The sequence below is a fragment of the Salmo trutta genome, chromosome 31, assembly GCF_901001165.1.
Source record: "Salmo trutta chromosome 31, fSalTru1.1, whole genome shotgun sequence".
In the NCBI taxonomy this organism is placed as follows: domain Eukaryota; kingdom Metazoa; phylum Chordata; class Actinopteri; order Salmoniformes; family Salmonidae; genus Salmo; species Salmo trutta.
The window spans coordinates 41,746,867-41,768,652 of record NC_042987.1 but is presented as its reverse complement, the minus strand read 5'-3'; the positions used below and the strand labels follow the sequence as shown (position 1 = coordinate 41,768,652).

Below are 21,786 nucleotides of genomic sequence, written 5' to 3'. Positions count from 1 at the left end.
AAAAACATCAGGTACAGACTGATATTCTGCAAAAGGTACAGGGATTGGACTGCTGAGGACTGGGGTAAAGTCATTTTCTCTGATGAATCCCCTTTCTGATTGTTTGGGGCATCCGGAAAAAAGCTTGTCCGGAGAAGACAAGGTGAGCGCTACCATCAGTCCTGTGTCATGCCAACAGTAAAGCATCCTGAGACCATTCATGTGTGGGGTTGCTTCTCAGCCAAGGGAGTGGGCTCACTCACAATTTTGCCTAAGAACACAGCCATGAATAAAGAATGGTACCAACACATCCTCCGAGAGCAACTTCTCCCAACCATCCAGGAACAATTTGGTGACGAACAATGCCTTTTCCAGCATGATGGAGCACCTTGCCATAAGGCAAAAGTGATAACTAAGTGGCTCGGGGAACAAAACATCGATATTTTGGGTCCATGGCCAGGAAACTCCCCAGACCTTAATCCCATTCAGAACTTGTGGTCAATCCTCAAGAGGCGTGTGGACAAACAAAAACCCACAAATTCTGACAAACTCCAAGCATTAATTATGCAAGAATGGGCTGCCATCAGTCAGGATGCGGCCCAGAAGTTAATTGACAGCATGCCAGGGCGGATTGCAGAGGTCTTGAAAAAGAAGGGTCAACACTGTAAATATTGACTCTTTGCATCAACTTCATGTAATTGTCAATAAAAGCCTTTGACACTTATGAAATGCTTGTAATTATACTTCAGTATTCCATAGTTACATCTGACAAAAATATATAAAGACACTGAAGCAGCAAACTTTGTGGAAATTAATATTTGTGTCATTCTCAAAACGTTTGGCCACGACTGTACACTATAGAGACACTATATACACTATACACTACTGCAGTGATTTACATAGAATATCCTCTTGTCCACACTGCTATCATTTACATCCTGTTATCCACACTGCTATCATTATCCACAATGCTATCATTTACATCCTGTTGTCCACACTGCTATCATTTACATCCTGTTATCCACACTGCTATCATTATCCACACTGCTATCATTATCCACACTGCTATCATTATCCACACTGCTATCGTTTACATCCTGTTGTCCTCGCTGCTTTCTTTATCCACACTGCTATCATTATCCACGCTGCTATCATTATCCACACTGCTATCATTATCCACGCTGCTATCATTATCCACACTGCTATCATTATCCACACTGCTATCATTATCCACGCTGCTATCATTATCCACACTGCTATCATTATCCACGCTGCTATCATTATCCACGCTGCTATCATTATCCACGCTGCTATCATTATCCACGCTGCTATCATTATCCACGCTGCTATCGTTATCCACGCTGCTATCGTTATCCACGCTGCTATCGTTATCCACGCTGCTATCGTTATCCACGCTGCTATCGTTATCCACGCTGCTATCATTATCCACGCTGCTATCGTTATCCACGCTGCTATCGTTATCCACGCTGCTATCATTATCCACGCTGCTATCGTTATCCACGCTGCTATCATTATCCACGCTGCTATCATTATCCACGCTGCTATCATTATCCACACTGCTATCGTTATCCACGCTGCTATCATTATCCACACTGCTATCGTTATCCACGCTGCTATCATTATCCACGCTGCTATCATTATCCACGCTGCTATCATTATCCACACTGCTATCATTATCCACACTGCTATCATTATCCACGCTGCTATCGTTATCCACGCTGCTATCGTTATCCACGCTGCTATCAGTTATCCACGCTGCTATCAGTTATCCACGCTGCTATCATTATCCACGCTGCTATCGTTATCCACGCTGCTATCGTTATCCACGCTGCTATCGTTATCCACGCTGCTATCGTTATCCACGCTGCTATCATTATCCACGCTGCTATCGTTATCCACGCTGCTATCATTATCCACGCTGCTATCGTTATCCACGCTGCTATCGTTATCCACGCTGCTATCGTTATCCACGCTGCTATCATTATCCACGGTGCTATCATTATCCACGCTGCTATCGTTATCCACGCTGCTATCATTATCCACGGTGCTATCATTATCCACACTGCTATCATTATCCACGCTGCTATCGTTATCCACGCTGCTATCATTATCCACGGTGCTATCATTATCCACGCTGCTATCGTTATCCACGCTGCTATCATTTACGTACAATTCATCATGTAGGACCACTTACTCAGTATCTCCTGTCTGTTACCTTGTTTATAGAGGAAGAGGAGGATGAGGAAGGAGGGGAGCAGGACATCATGCAGGTTCTGGGGAACATGGTGATGGAGATGCTGGTGAAATACTGGATTTATATCTGTGGAGGAATGTTCTTCTTCGTCAGCTTCGAGGGACGCATGGTCATGTACAAGATCATCTACATGATGCTCCTCCTCTTCTGTGTGGCGCTCTATCAGGTACACACACACAGACACACACACACACACTCTCACACACACATACACACACACACACACAGCAACACACACACACACACACACAGCAACACACACACACACACACACAGCAACACACACACACACACACACAGCAACACACACACACACAGCAACACACACACACACACAAACACACACACACACACACACACACAGCAACACACACACACACACACACACACACACACACACACACACACAGCAACACACACACACATATAGAAACAGGCATGCACGATACACACACACACACACACACAGGATGTTACACGTGTTATATACAGGATGTTACACGTGTTATATACAGAACACACAGGATGTTACACGTGTTATAGACAGGATGTTACACGTGTTATATACAGGATGTTACACGTGTTATATACAGAACACACAGGATGTTACACGTGTTATATACAGAACACACAGGATGTTACACGTGTTATATACAGGATGTTACACGTGTTATATACAGAACACACAGGATGTTACACGTGTTAATCCCTCAAAGATCTGGGAAAACAACACAGAAAAACATTTAAACCAATCTGGTGTCTGTCTGTCTGTCTGTCTGTCTGTCTGTCTGTCTGTCTGTCTGTCTGTCTGTCTGTCTGTCTGTCTGTCTGTCTGTCTGTCTGTCTGTCTGTATTGTCTCCAGGTGCACTATGAGTATTGGAGGAGAATCCTGAAATACTTCTGGATGTCTGTGGTGGTCTACACTATGCTGGTCCTCGTCCTGGTCTACACCTTCCAGTTTGAGACCTCCCTACTCTTCTGGTCTAACATGACTGGCCTGAGTAAAGAGAAGTGAGTCCTGACCCTGACCCCTAAGCCCTAACCCCTGACCCTCCCTACTCTTCTGGTCTAACATGACTGGCCTGAGTAAAGAGAAGTGAGTCCTGACCCTGACCCCTAAGCCCTAACCCCTGACCCTCCCTACCCTTCTGGTCTAACATGACTGGCCTGAGTAAAGAGAAGTGAGTCCTGACCCTGACCCCTAAGCCCTAACCCCTGACCCTCCCTACTCTTCTGGTCTAACATGACTGGCCTGAGTAAAGAGAAGTGAGTCCTGACCCTGACCCCTAAGCCCTAACCCCTGACCCTCCCTACCCTTCTGGTCTAACATGACTGGCCTGAGTAAAGAGAAGTGAGTCCTAACCCTGACCCCTAAGCCCTAACCCCTGACCCTCCCTACTCTTCTGGTCTAACATGACTGGCCTGAGTAAAGAGAAGTGAGTCCTGACCCTCCCTACTCTTCTGGTCTAACATGACTGGCCTGAGTAAAGAGAAGTGAGTCCTGACCCTGACCCCTAAGCCCTAACCCCTGACCCTCCCTACCCTTCTGGTCTAACATGACTGGCCTGAGTAAAGAGAAGTGAGTCCTAACCCTGACCCCTAACCCTAAAGTTCACAAAATAGCTTAAGAGAATATTTTCAATGCTCAGACACCTACATTTCTCTGTACATTTAGTCCTGCATTAGTGAGAGATGTGATGTGGTCTGTCTCTCTCTCTCTTCCTCCTCTCCTCTCTCTCCTCCTCTCTCTCCTCCTCTCTCTCCAGACTGAAGGACCTGGGGTTGAGAGATGATGTATGATGTGGTCTGTCTCTCTCTCCCCCCCTCTCCTCCTCTCTCTCTATCTCCCCCCTCTCCCCCCCTCTCCTCCTCTCTCTCTATCTCCCCCCTCTCCTCCTCTCTCTCCTCCTCTCTCTCTCTCCCCCGTCTCCTCCTCTCTCTCCTCCTCTCTTTCCAGACTGAAGGACCTGGGGTTGAGATATGATGTATGATGTGGTCTGTCTCTCTCTCTCCCCCCTCTCCTCCTTTCTCCCCCCTCTCCTCCTCTCTCTGCAGACTGAAGGACCTGGGGTTAGAACAGTTCTCTGTATCGATGCTCTTCACGTGTATCTTCATCCCCACCTCCTTCCTCCTGGTGTGTATCCTCCACCTTCACTACTTCCACGACCGCTTCCTCCTGCTCACTGACCTGAAGGCTGTGGCCCAAAAACAGGACAGCGCCATCTACAGGTGAGACTGACCAAGGGGTTTTGAACCATGTGTTACGTTAGCCCACTGAGCTAAAGCCTAGGCATTAGTTTGGGGGAGCTAACATGAGTTTCAGCACCATCTACAGATGAGCTGACTGGGGGTTGAGCCCTGCTACTGCTCTAGACTGTGTTAACCCACTGAGCTAAAGCCTAGGCATTAGTTTGGGGGAGCTAACATGAGTTTCAGCACCATTTACAGATGAGCTGACTGGGGGTTGAGCCCTGCTACTGCTCTAGACTGTGTTAACCCACTGAGCTAAAGCCTAGGCATTAGTTTGGGGGAGCTAACATGAGTTTCAGCACCATCTACAGATGAGCTGACTGGGGGTTGAGCCCTGCTACTGCTCTAGACTGTGTTAACCCACTGAGCTAAAGCCTAGGCATTAGTTTGGGGGAGCTAACATGAGTTTCAGCACCATCTACAGATGAGCTGACTGGGGTTGAGCCCTGCTACTGCTCTAGACTGTGTTAACCCACTGAGCTAAAGCATAGGCATTAGTTTGGGGGAGCTAACATGAGTTTCAGCACCATCTACAGATGAGCAGACTGGGGGTTGAGCCCTGCTACTGCTCTAGACTGTGTTAACCCACTGAGCTAAAGCCTAGGCATTAGTTTGGGGGAGATAACATGAGTTTGTGGCAGAATCTAAAGGTGAGTTGGGTGACTGGCTCTGAACCCAGCAATGGTCCAACTCATTTTGACATGTTTATGTCCTGGGATTAATTGGGTGGTCTGGGGTTCTGATATCACGCTGTCATTATAACTACCTCATTTGGGGGTTTCTTTCACACTGAGAAACTGTAGTGGTCTGTGGTGGTGGTCTGTGTGGTGGTCTGTGTGGTGGTCTATGAGGTGGTCTGGGTGGTGGTCTGGGTGGTGGTCTGGGTGGGGGTCTGTGTGGTGGTCTGTGTGGTGGTCTGTGTGGGGGTCTGTGTGGTGGTCTGTGTGGTGGTCTGTGTGGTGGTCTGGGTGGTCGTCTGTGTGGGTGTCTGTGTGGGGGTCTGTGTGGTGGTCTATGAGGTGGTCTGTGGTGGTGGTCTGGGTGGTGGTCTGTGTGGGGGTCTGGGTGGTGGTCTGGGTGGTGGTCTGTGTGGGGGTCTGTGTGGGGGTCTGTGTGGTGGTCTATGAGGTGGTCTGTGGTGGTGGTCTGGGTGGGGGTCTGTGTGGGGGTCTGTGTGGTGGTCTGTGTGGTGGTCTATGAGGTGGTCTGGGTGGTGGTCTGGGTGGTGGTCTGGGTGGGGGTCTGTGTGGGGGTCTGTGTGGGGGTCTGTGTGGGGGTCTGTGAGGTGGTCTGTGTGGTGGTCTGTGTGGTGGTCTGTGTGGGGGTCTGTGTGGGGGTCTGTGTGGGGGTCTGTGAGGTGGTCTGTGTGGTGGTCTGGGAGGTGGTCTGTGTGGTGGTCTGTGTGGGGGTCTGTGTGGGGGTCTGTGTGGGGGTCTGTGTGACCCTACTTGATGATCATCCTGCCTCTTTTCTGCTTCTCTTGTCGTTGTAATCTGCTGCCATCTGTCATCTCTCCATTCCTTCCTCTCCTCATACAGTCATGCTAAAGTCAATGGCCGTGTGTATCTGATCATCAATAGGTGGGTAACTGCCTGCTCTCTGTTCTCTCCCACGTTCCCTCCCTCCTTCCTTCCCTCCCACATTCCCTCCCTCCCTCCCATGTTCCCTCCCTCCCTCATCCTTCCCTCCCTCCCACGTTCCCTCTCTCCCTCCATCATCCTTCCCTCCCTCCCTCCCTCCCTCCCTCCCTCCCTCCCTCCCACGTTCCCTCTCTCCCTCCATCATCCCTCCCTCTCTCCCACGTTCCCTCCCTCTCTCCCACGTTCCCTCCCTCCCTCCCACGTTCCCTCCCTCCCACATTCCCTCCCTCCATCATCCTTCCCTCCCTCTCTCCCACGTTCCCTCCCTCTATCCCACGTTCCCTCCCTCCCACGTACCCTCCCTCTCTCCCACGTTTCCTCCCTCCCACATTCCCTCCCTCCATCCTCATCTCCACCATTAGTTTGATTTACCTTCTTCTTCCTCAGTCAACTTCTCCTCTCCATCATCTCTTCTTCTCTCATCCTCTATACCTCCAGTCCCCCTAGCATCTGAATAGCCCTGTCCTACAGCCCTTCCCTCTGAAACGGTTTGCTTCTACAGCCCTGTCTTTCCCTGCCCTGGTACCTAACTTCCCTCTGAAACGGAAAAGCCAACCTACTCTCCTGAAAAACCACTGTTAACCTTCAAGCCAATCTACTCTCCTGAAAAACCACTGTTAACCTCAAAGCAAGTTCTGCAGCTGCACCATTGAGAGCATCTTGACTGGCTGCATCCCCGCTTGGTATGGCAATTATACCGCCCTTGACCGCAAAGCGCCCTGGTATTCTGGCCTTGTGGTTGTTAAATGTTTTTCTCACATCGGCCATGGAGAGCGAGATAACACAGTCATCCGGAAAAACAGGAGCCCTCACACAAGGCACAGTGTTATATTCCTCGAATCGAGCATAAAAGGCATTTAGCTCGTTTGGGAGTTCTGCGTCACTGGGCAGCTCACGGCCGGGTTTCCCTTTTGTAATCTGTTATCGTCTGAAAGCCATGACACATACGACGAGCGTCGGATTTCACCTTCCTTCCATATTGTTCTTTTTCCTGGTTGATGTCTCGGTGGTCATAACAGGCTTTCCGTGTCCGTGTCCCGTTCCTTGTAAGTGGCAGCTCTAGCCTTTGATTACAGGCCACATCACATTGAGCTAATGTTTTTTTGGTTGGGATACTTTCTTATAGTCACTGTGTGGGACGACGTCGTCTATGCACTTATTTGATGAAACCTGCGACCGATGTGGTAAACACCACAATGCTATTGGATGAATCGCGGAACATATCCCAGTTCTGTACTAGCAAAGCAGTCTTGTAGCCTCGCGTCTGCTTCATCTCGACCACTTCTGTACTGAGCACATCACTGGTACTTCCTGTTTGAGCTTTTGTTTGTAAACAGGAAGCAGGAGAATATGGAGTCATGGTCAGATGTGTCAAAGGGAGGACCAGGGAGGGCCTTGTATGTGTTTCTGTGGGTAGAATAAAAGTGGTCTTGACGTTTAGCGACCCAGTGGCGTAGGAGTCGTGTTGGTAAAAGTGAGGTAGAACGGTTTTAAGTCTCCCCTCGTTAAAGTCTCTGCGCCCACCAGAAACGCTGCTTCTGGGTGAGCGGTTTGTTGTTTGTTTATCCTCAAAGTCAACTTACTTTCCTGAAAAACCACTGTTAACCTGAAAGCCAATCTACTCTCCTGGAAAACCACTGTTAACCTCAAACCAATCTACTCTCCTGAAAAACCACTGTTAACCTCTAACCAATCTACTCTCCTGAAAAACCACTGTTAACCTCTAACCAATCTACTCTCCTGAAAAACCACTGTTAACCTCAAACCAATCTACTCTCCTGAAAAACCACTGTTAACCTCAAACCAATCTACTCTCCTGAAAAAACCACTGTTAACCTCTAACCAATCTACTCTCCTGAAAAACCACTGTTAACCTCTAACCAATCTACTCTCCTGAAAAACCACTGTTAACCTCAAACCAATCTACTCTCCTGGAAAACCACTGTTAACCTCAAACCAATCTGCTCTCCTGAAAAACCACTGTTAACCTCTAACCAATCTACTCTCCTGGAAAACCACTGTTAACCTCTAACCAATCTACTCTCCTGAAAAACCACTGTTAACCTCAAACCAATCTACTCTCCTGGAAAACCACTGTTAACCTCTAACCAATCTACTCTCCTGAAAAACCACTGTTAACCTCAACCAATCTACTCTCCTGAAAAACCACTGTTAACCTCAAACCAATCTACTCTCCTGAAAAACCACTGTTAACCTCAAACCAATCTACTCTCCTGAAAAACCACTGTTAACCTCTAACCAATCTACTCTCCTGGAAAACCACTGTTAACCTCTAACCAATCTACTCTCCTGAAAAACCACTGTTAACCTCAAACCAATCTACTCTCCTGAAAAACCACTGTTAACCTCTAACCAATCTACTCTCCTGAAAAACCACTGTTAACCTCAAACCAATCTACTCTCCTGGAAAACCACTGTTAACCTCAAACCAATCTACTCTCCTGAAAAACCACTGTTAACCTCAAACCAATCTGCTCTCCTGGAAAACCACTGTTAACCTCAAACCAATCTACTCTCCTGAAAAACCACTGTTAACCTCTAACCAATCTACTCTCCTGAAAAACCACTGTTAACCTCAAACCAATCTACTCTCCTGAAAAACCACTGTTAACCTCAAACCAATCTGCTCTCCTGAAAAACCACTGTTAACCTCAAACCAATCTACTCTCCTGAAAAACCACTGTTAACCTCAAACCAATCTACTCTCCTGAAAAACCACTGTTAACCTCAAACCAATCTACTCTCCTGAAAAACCACTGTTAACCTCAAACCAATCTACTCTCCTGAAAAACCACTGTTAACCTCAAACCAATCTACTCTCCTGAAAAACCACTGTTAACCTCAAACCAATCTACTCTCCTGAAAAACCACTGTTAACCTCAAACCAATCTGCTCTCCTGGAAAACCACTGTTAACCTCTAACCAATCTACTCTCCTGAAAAACCACTGTTAACCTCAAACCAATCTGCTCTCCTGAAAAACCACTGTTAACCTCAAACCAATCTACTCTCCTGGAAAACCACTGTTAACCTCAAACCAATCTACTCTCCTGAAAAACCACTGTTAACCTCAAACCAATCTACTCTCCTGAAAAACCACTGTTAACCTCTAACCAATCTGCTCTCCTGAAAAACCACTGTTAACCTCTAACCAATCTACTCTCCTGAAAAACCACTGTTAACCTCTAACCAATCTACTCTCCTGAAAAACCACTGTTAACCTCTAACCAATCTACTCTCCTGAAAAACCACTGTTAACCTCTAACCAATCTACTCTCCTGAAAAACCACTGTTAACCTCTAACCAATCTACTCTCCTGAAAAACCACTGTTAACCTCAAACCAATCTACTCTCCTGAAAAACCACTGTTAACCTCTAACCAATCTACTCTCCTGAAAAACCACTGTTAACCTCTAACCAATCTACTCTCCTGAAAAACCACTGTTAACCTCAAACCAATCTGCTCTCCTGAAAAACCACTGTTAACCTCAAACCAATCTACTCTCCTGAAAAAACCACTGTTAACCTCTAACCAATCTACTCTCCTGAAAAACCACTGTTAACCTCTAACCAATCTACTCTCCTGAAAAACCACTGTTAACCTCTAACCAATCTACTCTCCTGAAAAACCACTGTTAACCTCTAACCAATCTGCTCTCCTGAAAAACCACTGTTAACCTCAAACCAATCTACTCTCCTGGAAAACCACTGTTAACCTCAAACCAATCTACTCTCCTGAAAAACCACTGTTAACCTCAAACCAATCTACTCTCCTGAAAAACCACTGTTAACCTCTAACCAATCTGCTCTCCTGAAAAACCACTGTTAACCTCTAACCAATCTACTCTCCTGAAAAACCACTGTTAACCTCTAACCAATCTACTCTCCTGAAAAACCACTGTTAACCTCTAACCAATCTACTCTCCTGAAAAAACCACTGTTAACCTCTAACCAATCTACTCTCCTGAAAAACCACTGTTAACCTCTAACCAATCTACTCTCCTGAAAAACCACTGTTAACCTCAAACCAATCTACTCTCCTGAAAAACCACTGTTAACCTCTAACCAATCTACTCTCCTGAAAAACCACTGTTAACCTCTAACCAATCTACTCTCCTGGAAAACCACTGTTAACCTCTAACCAATCTACTCTCCTGAAAAACCACTGTTAACCTCAAACCAATCTGCTCTCCTGAAAAACCACTGTTAACCTCAAACCAATCTACTCTCCTGGAAAACCACTGTTAACCTCTAACCAATCTACTCTCCTGGAAAACCACTGTTAACCTCAAACCAATCTACTCTCCTGGAAAACCACTGTTAACCTCAAACCAATCTGCTCTCCTGAAAAACCACTGTTAACCTCAAACCAATCTACTCTCCTGAAAAACCACTGTTAACCTCTAACCAATCTGCTCTCCTGGAAAACCACTGTTAACCTCAAACCAATCTACTCTCCTGAAAAACCACTGTTAACCTCTAACCAATCTACTCTCCTGAAAAACCACTGTTAACCTCAAACCAATCTACTCTCCTGAAAAACCACTGTTAACCTCAAACCAATCTGCTCTCCTGGAAAACCACTGTTAACCTCTAACCAATCTACTCTCCTGAAAAACCACTGTTAACCTCAAACCAATCTGCTCTCCTGAAAAACCACTGTTAACCTCAAACCAATCTACTCTCCTGGAAAACCACTGTTAACCTCAAACCAATCTACTCTCCTGAAAAACCACTGTTAACCTCAAACCAATCTACTCTCCTGAAAAACCACTGTTAACCTCTAACCAATCTGCTCTCCTGAAAAACCACTGTTAACCTCTAACCAATCTACTCTCCTGAAAAACCACTGTTAACCTCTAACCAATCTACTCTCCTGAAAAACCACTGTTAACCTCTAACCAATCTACTCTCCTGAAAAACCACTGTTAACCTCTAACCAATCTACTCTCCTGAAAAACCACTGTTAACCTCTAACCAATCTACTCTCCTGAAAAACCACTGTTAACCTCAAACCAATCTACTCTCCTGAAAAACCACTGTTAACCTCTAACCAATCTACTCTCCTGAAAAACCACTGTTAACCTCTAACCAATCTACTCTCCTGAAAAACCACTGTTAACCTCAAACCAATCTGCTCTCCTGAAAAACCACTGTTAACCTCAAACCAATCTACTCTCCTGAAAAAACCACTGTTAACCTCTAACCAATCTACTCTCCTGAAAAACCACTGTTAACCTCTAACCAATCTACTCTCCTGAAAAACCACTGTTAACCTCTAACCAATCTACTCTCCTGAAAAACCACTGTTAACCTCTAACCAATCTGCTCTCCTGAAAAACCACTGTTAACCTCAAACCAATCTACTCTCCTGGAAAACCACTGTTAACCTCAAACCAATCTACTCTCCTGAAAAACCACTGTTAACCTCAAACCAATCTACTCTCCTGAAAAACCACTGTTAACCTCTAACCAATCTGCTCTCCTGAAAAACCACTGTTAACCTCTAACCAATCTACTCTCCTGAAAAACCACTGTTAACCTCTAACCAATCTACTCTCCTGAAAAACCACTGTTAACCTCTAACCAATCTACTCTCCTGAAAAACCACTGTTAACCTCTAACCAATCTACTCTCCTGAAAAACCACTGTTAACCTCTAACCAATCTACTCTCCTGAAAAACCACTGTTAACCTCAAACCAATCTACTCTCCTGAAAAACCACTGTTAACCTCTAACCAATCTACTCTCCTGAAAAACCACTGTTAACCTCTAACCAATCTACTCTCCTGGAAAACCACTGTTAACCTCTAACCAATCTACTCTCCTGAAAAACCACTGTTAACCTCAAACCAATCTGCTCTCCTGAAAAACCACTGTTAACCTCAAACCAATCTACTCTCCTGGAAAACCACTGTTAACCTCTAACCAATCTACTCTCCTGGAAAACCACTGTTAACCTCAAACCAATCTGCTCTCCTGAAAAACCACTGTTAACCTCTAACCAATCTACTCTCCTGGAAAACCACTGTTAACCTCTAACCAATCTACTCTCCTGAAAAACCACTGTTAACCTCAAACCAATCTGCTCTCCTGAAAAACCACTGTTAACCTCAAACCAATCTACTCTCCTGGAAAACCACTGTTAACCTCTAACCAATCTACTCTCCTGGAAAAACCACTGTTAACCTCTAACCAATCTACTCTCCTGAAAAACCACTGTTAACCTCAAACCAATCTACTCTCCTGAAAAACCACTGTTAACCTCTAACCAATCTACTCTCCTGAAAAAACCACTGTTAACCTCTAACCAATCTACTCTCCTGAAAAACCACTGTTAACCTCAAACCAATCTACTCTCCTGAAAAACCACTGTTAACCTCTAACCAATCTACTCTCCTGAAAAACCACTGTTAACCTCAAACCAATCTACTCTCCTGAAAAACCACTGTTAACCTCAAACCAATCTACTCTCCTGAAAAACCACTGTTAACCTCTAACCAATCTACTCTCCTGAAAAACCACTGTTAACCTCTAACCAATCTACTCTCCTGAAAAACCACTGTTAACCTCAAACCAATCTGCTCTCCTGAAAAACCACTGTTAACCTCAAACCAATCTACTCTCCTGAAAAACCACTGTTAACCTCTAACCAATCTACTCTCCTGAAAAACCACTGTTAACCTCTAACCAATCTACTCTCCTGAAAAACCACTGTTAACCTCTAACCAATCTACTCTCCTGAAAAACCACTGTTAACCTCTAACCAATCTGCTCTCCTGAAAAACCACTGTTAACCTCAAACCAATCTACTCTCCTGGAAAACCACTGTTAACCTCAAACCAATCTACTCTCCTGAAAAACCACTGTTAACCTCAAACCAATCTACTCTCCTGAAAAACCACTGTTAACCTCTAACCAATCTGCTCTCCTGAAAAACCACTGTTAACCTCTAACCAATCTACTCTCCTGAAAAACCACTGTTAACCTCTAACCAATCTACTCTCCTGAAAAACCACTGTTAACCTCTAACCAATCTACTCTCCTGAAAAACCACTGTTAACCTCTAACCAATCTACTCTCCTGAAAAACCACTGTTAACCTCTAACCAATCTACTCTCCTGAAAAACCACTGTTAACCTCAAACCAATCTACTCTCCTGAAAAACCACTGTTAACCTCTAACCAATCTACTCTCCTGAAAAACCACTGTTAACCTCTAACCAATCTACTCTCCTGGAAAACCACTGTTAACCTCTAACCAATCTACTCTCCTGAAAAACCACTGTTAACCTCAAACCAATCTGCTCTCCTGAAAAACCACTGTTAACCTCAAACCAATCTACTCTCCTGGAAAACCACTGTTAACCTCTAACCAATCTACTCTCCTGGAAAACCACTGTTAACCTCAAACCAATCTGCTCTCCTGAAAAACCACTGTTAACCTCTAACCAATCTACTCTCCTGGAAAACCACTGTTAACCTCTAACCAATCTACTCTCCTGAAAAACCACTGTTAACCTCAAACCAATCTGCTCTCCTGAAAAACCACTGTTAACCTCAAACCAATCTACTCTCCTGGAAAACACTGTTAACCTCTAACCAATCTACTCTCCTGGAAAACCACTGTTAACCTCTAACCAATCTACTCTCCTGAAAAACCACTGTTAACCTCAAACCAATCTACTCTCCTGAAAAACCACTGTTAACCTCTAACCAATCTACTCTCCTGAAAAACCACTGTTAACCTCTAACCAATCTACTCTCCTGAAAAACCACTGTTAACCTCAAACCAATCTACTCTCCTGAAAAACCACTGTTAACCTCTAACCAATCTACTCTCCTGAAAAACCACTGTTAACCTCAAACCAATCTACTCTCCTGAAAAAACCACTGTTAACCTCAAACCAATCTACTCTCCTGAAAAACCACTGTTAACCTCTAACCAATCTACTCTCCTGAAAAACCACTGTTAACCTCTAACCAATCTACTCTCCTGAAAAACCACTGTTAACCTCAAACCAATCTGCTCTCCTGAAAAACCACTGTTAACCTCAAACCAATCTACTCTCCTGGAAAACCACTGTTAACCTCTAACCAATCTGCTCTCCTGAAAAACCACTGTTAACCTCAAACCAATCTGCTCTCCTGGAAAACCACTGTTAACCTCTAACCAATCTACTCTCCTGGAAAACCACTGTTAACCTCAAACCAATCTACTCTCCTGAAAAACCACTGTTAACCTCAAACCAATCTACTCTCCTGAAAAACCACTGTTAACCTCTAACCAATCTGCTCTCCTGAAAAACCACTGTTAACCTCTAACCAATCTACTCTCCTGAAAAACCACTGTTAACCTCTAACCAATCTACTCTCCTGAAAAACCACTGTTAACCTCTAACCAATCTACTCTCCTGAAAAACCACTGTTAACCTCTAACCAATCTACTCTCCTGAAAAACCACTGTTAACCTCTAACCAATCTACTCTCCTGAAAAACCACTGTTAACCTCAAACCAATCTACTCTCCTGAAAAACCACTGTTAACCTCTAACCAATCTACTCTCCTGAAAAACCACTGTTAACCTCTAACCAATCTACTCTCCTGGAAAACCACTGTTAACCTCTAACCAATCTACTCTCCTGAAAAACCACTGTTAACCTCAAATCAATCTGCTCTCCTGAAAAACCACTGTTAACCTCAAACCAATCTACTCTCCTGGAAAACCACTGTTAACCTCTAACCAATCTACTCTCCTGGAAAACCACTGTTAACCTCAAACCAATCTACTCTCCTGGAAAACCACTGTTAACCTCAAACCAATCTGCTCTCCTGAAAAACCACTGTTAACCTCAAACCAATCTACTCTCCTGAAAAACCACTGTTAACCTCTAACCAATCTGCTCTCCTGGAAAACCACTGTTAACCTCAAACCAATCTACTCTCCTGAAAAACCACTGTTAACCTCTAACCAATCTACTCTCCTGAAAAACCACTGTTAACCTCAAACCAATCTACTCTCCTGAAAAACCACTGTTAACCTCAAACCAATCTGCTCTCCTGGAAAACCACTGTTAACCTCTAACCAATCTACTCTCCTGAAAAACCACTGTTAACCTCAAACCAATCTGCTCTCCTGAAAAACCACTGTTAACCTCAAACCAATCTACTCTCCTGGAAAACCACTGTTAACCTCAAACCAATCTACTCTCCTGAAAAACCACTGTTAACCTCAAACCAATCTACTCTCCTGAAAAAACCACTGTTAACCTCTAACCAATCTGCTCTCCTGAAAAACCACTGTTAACCTCTAACCAATCTACTCTCCTGAAAAACCACTGTTAACCTCTAACCAATCTACTCTCCTGAAAAACCACTGTTAACCTCTAACCAATCTACTCTCCTGAAAAACCACTGTTAACCTCTAACCAATCTACTCTCCTGAAAAACCACTGTTAACCTCTAACCAATCTACTCTCCTGAAAAACCACTGTTAACCTCAAACCAATCTACTCTCCTGAAAAACCACTGTTAACCTCTAACCAATCTACTCTCCTGAAAAACCACTGTTAACCTCTAACCAATCTACTCTCCTGAAAAAACCACTGTTAACCTCAAACCAATCTGCTCTCCTGAAAAACCACTGTTAACCCTCAAACCAATCTACTCTCCTGAAAAACCACTGTTAACCTCTAACCAATCTACTCTCCTGAAAAACCACTGTTAACCTCTAACCAATCTACTCTCCTGAAAAACCACTGTTAACCTCTAACCAATCTACTCTCCTGAAAAAACCACTGTTAACCTCTAACCAATCTGCTCTCCTGAAAAACCACTGTTAACCTCAAACCAATCTACTCTCCTGAAAAACCACTGTTAACCTCAAACCAATCTACTCTCCTGAAAAACCACTGTTAACCTCAAACCAATCTACTCTCCTGAAAAACCACTGTTAACCTCTAACCAATCTGCTCTCCTGAAAAACCACTGTTAACCTCTAACCAATCTACTCTCCTGAAAAAACCACTGTTAACCTCTAACCAATCTACTCTCCTGAAAAACCACTGTTAACCTCTAACCAATCTACTCTCCTGAAAAACCACTGTTAACCTCTAACCAATCTACTCTCCTGAAAAACCACTGTTAACCTCTAACCAATCTACTCTCCTGAAAAACCACTGTTAACCTCAAACCAATCTACTCTCCTGAAAAACCACTGTTAACCTCTAACCAATCTACTCTCCTGAAAAACCACTGTTAACCTCTAACCAATCTACTCTCCTGGAAAACCACTGTTAACCTCTAACCAATCTACTCTCCTGAAAAACCACTGTTAACCTCAAACCAATCTGCTCTCCTGAAAAAAACCACTGTTAACCTCAAACCAATCTACTCTCCTGGAAAACCACTGTTAACCTCTAACCAATCTACTCTCCTGGAAAACCACTGTTAACCTCAAACCAATCTGCTCTCCTGAAAAACCACTGTTAACCTCTAACCAATCTACTCTCCTGGAAAACCACTGTTAACCTCTAACCAATCTACTCTCCTGAAAAACCACTGTTAACCTCAAACCAATCTGCTCTCCTGAAAAACCACTGTTAACCTCAAACCAATCTACTCTCCTGGAAAACCACTGTTAACCTCTAACCAATCTACTCTCCTGGAAAACCACTGTTAACCTCTAACCAATCTACTCTCCTGGAAAACCACTGTTAACCTCAAACCAATCTACTCTCCTGAAAAACCACTGTTAACCTCTAACCAATCTACTCTCCTGAAAAACCACTGTTAACCTCTAACCAATCTACTCTCCTGGAAAACCACTGTTAACCTCAAACCAATCTGCTCTCCTGAAAAACCACTGTTAACCTCAAACCAATCTACTCTCCTGGAAAACCACTGTTAACCTCAAACCAATCTACTCTCCTGAAAAACCACTGTTAACCTCTAACCAATCTACTCTCCTGAAAAACCACTGTTAACCTCAAACCAATCTACTCTCCTGAAAAACCACTGTTAACCTCAAACCAATCTACTCTCCTGGAAAACCACTGTTAACCTCAAACCAATCTGCTCTCCTGGAAAACCACTGTTAACCTCAAACCAATCTACTCTCCTGGAAAACCACTGTTAACCTCAAACCAATCTACTCTCCTGGAAAACCACTGTTAACCTCAAACCAATCTGCTCTCCTGAAAAACCACTGTTAACCTCAAACCAATCTACTCTCCTGGAAAACCACTGTTAACCTCTAACCAATCTACTCTCCTGGAAAACCACTGTTAACCTCAAACCAATCTGCTCTCCTGAAAAACCACTGTTAACCTCAAACCAATCTACTCTCCTGGAAAACCACTGTTAACCTCAAACCAATCTACTCTCCTGAAAAACCACTGTTAACCTCAAACCAATCTACTCTCCTGAAAAACCACTGTTAACCTCAAACCAATCTACTCTCCTGAAAAACCACTGTTAACCTCTAACCAATCTACTCTCCTGGAAAACCACTGTTAACCTCTAACCAATCTACTCTCCTGAAAACCACTGTTAACCTCTAACCAATCTACTCTCCTGGAAAACCACTGTTAACCTCAAACCAATCTGCTCTCCTGAAAAACCACTGTTAACCTCTAACCAATCTGCTATTATTAAAACCACTGTTAACCTCTAACCAATCTGCTCTCCTGGAAAACCACTGTTAACCTCTAACCAATCTACTCTCCTGAAAAACCACTGTTAACCTCTAACCAATCTACTCTCCTGAAAAACCACTGTTAACCTCTAACCAATCTACTCTCCTGAAAAACCACTGTTAACCTCAAACCAATCTACTCTCCTGAAAAACCACTGTTAACCTCAAACCAATCTACTCTCCTGAAAAACCACTGTTAACCTCTAACCAATCTACTATTATTAAAACACTCCAAAACTCGCCCTTCCCTTGTAGCACGTTCCTCTTCAAAAACCAATCCTCTCCCTGCTGAAACTGTTCCCCTGGTCTTCTGTGGCCAGAAGTAGGAACATGTAGCATGTTAGCATGAAGTAGCATGTTAGCACCAACCTAATGATCTCTGACCTACACTGTGTCTGTCAATCAACTGTTTGTTGACAATCTCTTTGCTTTCTCTCTCCGTCTCTCTCGCTCTCTCTCTTTGTTGATCTCTCTTTCTTTCTTTCTCTCTTTCTCTCTTTCTCTGTCTCTCTCTCGCTCTCCTGTGTTAATCGTTCTCTTTCTCTCTCTCTCTCTGTAACATTGTTGTTATCTGAGCAGCATCAAGGAAACATTTTTTCCTCCACAGAGCAAGTAAGTCTGAATCTCCAATGGGAAATGAAATGCTTGCCCTGACATGCAGCCATTTCATGCAAGCCAACCCTGACCTCTACCTCTGATCCTATGACACATTGCCCGAGTCTGAGGGAGATATTCTGTTTAGAGTTGCTTCCCAAGTGGCTCCCTATACTCTATACTCTATTAGTGCACTGCTTTAGACCAGGGCCCACATAGTGCTCTGCTCAAACGTAGTGCAGTATGTCAGGAGTAGGGTGCCATTTCATGTGCAGCCCAGGTGTCTCCCTCTCTTCTGTCCTATTATCATTGATCTATATTGAGAGAAAAAGAAACTGAAGTATGTAAAACTGAGATCTTTTATTTTGAAGTATGTCAGAGTGTAAAACTGAGGACTTTTATTTTGAAGGATGCCAGAGTGTAAAACTGAGGACTTTTATTTTGAAGGATGCCAGAGTGTAAAACTGAGGACTTTTATTTTGAAGTATGCCAGTGTAAAACTGAGGACTTTATTTTGAAGTATGCCAGAGTGTAAAACGGAGGACTTTTATTTTGAAGGATGCCAGGAATGTGTTTATTCCTTTATATTGAACACGATGCTGTTTAATTCTTCTCTTCTGTTAGTGGCCATATACACACACGGCTGTTACTCCCATCCTAACATCTGCTTGATACTGTATGAGGGTCAGTTGGTGTGTGTGTGTGTGTGTGTGTGTGTGTGTGTGTGTGTGTGTGTGTGTGTGTGTGTGTGTGTGTGTGTGTGTGTGTGTGTGTGTGTGTGTGTGTGTGTGTTGTTGTGAATCTTAACACTGTCTCCCGCCCCAGATTGGTACACCAGGATGGAAGCCTGGCTGACATCACCATGCTCTATTCTGGAGAAGGGGTGATACGGGTGGAGGACGAGGAGGGAAACCTGATGAAGGATGGAGGGAGGAAGCAGAAAGGAGGACTCCGTCAGTCTATAGACCTGTGTCGGTCGTTCAACAAGTCTTTTGAGTCCAAATCCAGTGCAGGGCCAGGGAAGAGTGGCGATTGCAGTGTGGGAACTGGGCCAGAGCCCTTCACAGAACACACAACCTCAGGTACACAGAACACAGAACATAGAATATAGGATATAGAACAGACTACCTCAGGTATACAGAACACAGAATATAGAACAGACTACCTCAGGTATACAGAACACAGAACATATAGAACATAGAATATAGAACAGACTACCTCAGGTACACAGAACACAGAACATAGAATATAGAACAGACTACCTCAGGTACACAGAACATATAGAACATATAGAACATAGAATATAGAACAGACTACCTCAGGTATACAGAACACAGAACATATAGAACATAGAATATAGAACAGACTACCTCAGGTATACAGAACACAGAACATATAGAACATAGAATATAGAACAGACTACCTCAGGTGCACAGAACATAGAATATAGAATATAGAACAGACTACCTCAGGTACACAGAACATAGAATATAGAATATAGAACAGACTACCTCAGGTACACAGAACATAGAATATAGAATATAGAACAGACTACCTCAGGTACACAGAATATAGAATATAGAACAGACTACCTCAGGTACACAGAACATAGAATATAGAATATAGAACAGACTACCTCAGGTACACAGAACATATAATATAGAACAGACTACATCAGGTACACAGAACATAGAATATAGAACATAGAACAGACTACCTCAGGTACACAGAACATAGAATATAGAACAGACTACCTCAGGTACACAGAACATAGAATATAGAATATAGAACAGACTACCTCAGGTACACAGAACATAGAATATAGAATATAGAACAGACTACCTCAGGTACACAGAACATAGAATATAGAATATAGAACAGACTACCTCAGGTACACAGAACACAGAACATATAGAACATAGAATATAGAACAGACTACCTCAGGTACACAGAACATAGAATATAGAATATAGAACAGACTACCTCAGGTACACAGAACATAGAATATAGAACAGACTACCTCAGGTACATAGAATATAGAATATAGAACAGACTACCTCAGGTACACAGAACATAGAATATAGAATATAGAACAGACTACCTCAGGTACACAGAACATAGAATATAGAATATAGAACAGACTACCTCAGGTACACAGAACATATAATATAGAACAGACTACCTCAGGTACACAGAACATAGAATATAGAACATAGAACAGACTACCTCAGGTACACAGAACATATAATATAGAACAGACTACCTCAGGTACACAGAACATAGAATATAGAATATAGAACAGACTACCTCAGGTACACAGAACATAGAATATAGAACAGACTACCTCAGGTACACAGAACATAGAATATAGAACAGACTACCTCAGGTACACAGAACATAGAATATAGAACAGACTACCTCAGGTACACAGAACATAGAATATAGAATATAGAACAGACTACCTCAGGTACACAGAACATAGAATATAGAATATAGAACAGACTACCTCAGGTACACAGAACATAGAATATAGAATATAGAACAGACTACCTCAGGTACACAGAACATATAATATAGAACAGACTACCTCAGGTACACAGCACATAGAATATAGAATATAGAACAGACTACCTCAGGAACACAGAACATCCTTATGTTCTTTCTCATGCCATACATTTTGACCAGATTTTGCAGCTCTTGTCAAAGGTAGTCCACTATATGGGGGAATATGGGGTCATTTCTGATTAGCCTTCAGCTTTTACTATAATGGATTAGGTGTATTTTGAGACAGAGCCACTCTGTTCTGTTCAATATATAAACATGGGTGATTCCTGGACTGACTGGCTGGCTGGCTGACTTACTAGCTGTCTGGCTGATCGGCTGACTGACTGGCCAGTTGGCTGGCCGACTGACTGATTGACTGACTGGCTGATGGCTTGCTGACTGACGGGCTGATTGACTGGCTGACTACTGGCTGACTGACTGGCTGACTGCTGGCTGACTGACTGACTGGCTGACTACTGGCTGACTGACTGGCTGACTACTGGCTGACTGACTGACTGGCTGACTACTGGCTGACTGACTGGCTGACTACTGGCTGACTGACTGACTGGCTGACTGATTGCTTCCTGTCTCGTCCTGTTCCTGTCAGACCTGCAGAATAAGTGGCCCTTGGTGGTGGACCGTCTGACTGTGCTGTTTCTCAAGTTCCTGGAAAACATCCACAAGCTGCAGCTCTTCATCTGGTGGCTCCTAGAGATGCACATCGTCAAGATCGTCTCTTCATGCATCATACTGGTCTCTGTCAAAGAGGTAACGCTGTCACTATTTCGT

General features: G+C 43.8%; 1 protein-coding gene across 1 annotated transcript in view; it reads left to right on the top strand.

The window, feature by feature from the left end:
- LOC115169224 (piezo-type mechanosensitive ion channel component 2-like) overlaps window positions 1–21,786 on the top strand; it is a 186,800-nt gene that overhangs the window by 71,019 nt on the left and 93,995 nt on the right. Inside the window, 5 exon segments of the mRNA XM_029724697.1 lie at window positions 2,227–2,420; window positions 3,118–3,266; window positions 4,311–4,484; window positions 19,279–19,535; window positions 21,605–21,765. Coding sequence (XP_029580557.1) covers window positions 2,227–2,420; window positions 3,118–3,266; window positions 4,311–4,484; window positions 19,279–19,535; window positions 21,605–21,765 — 935 coding nt within the window.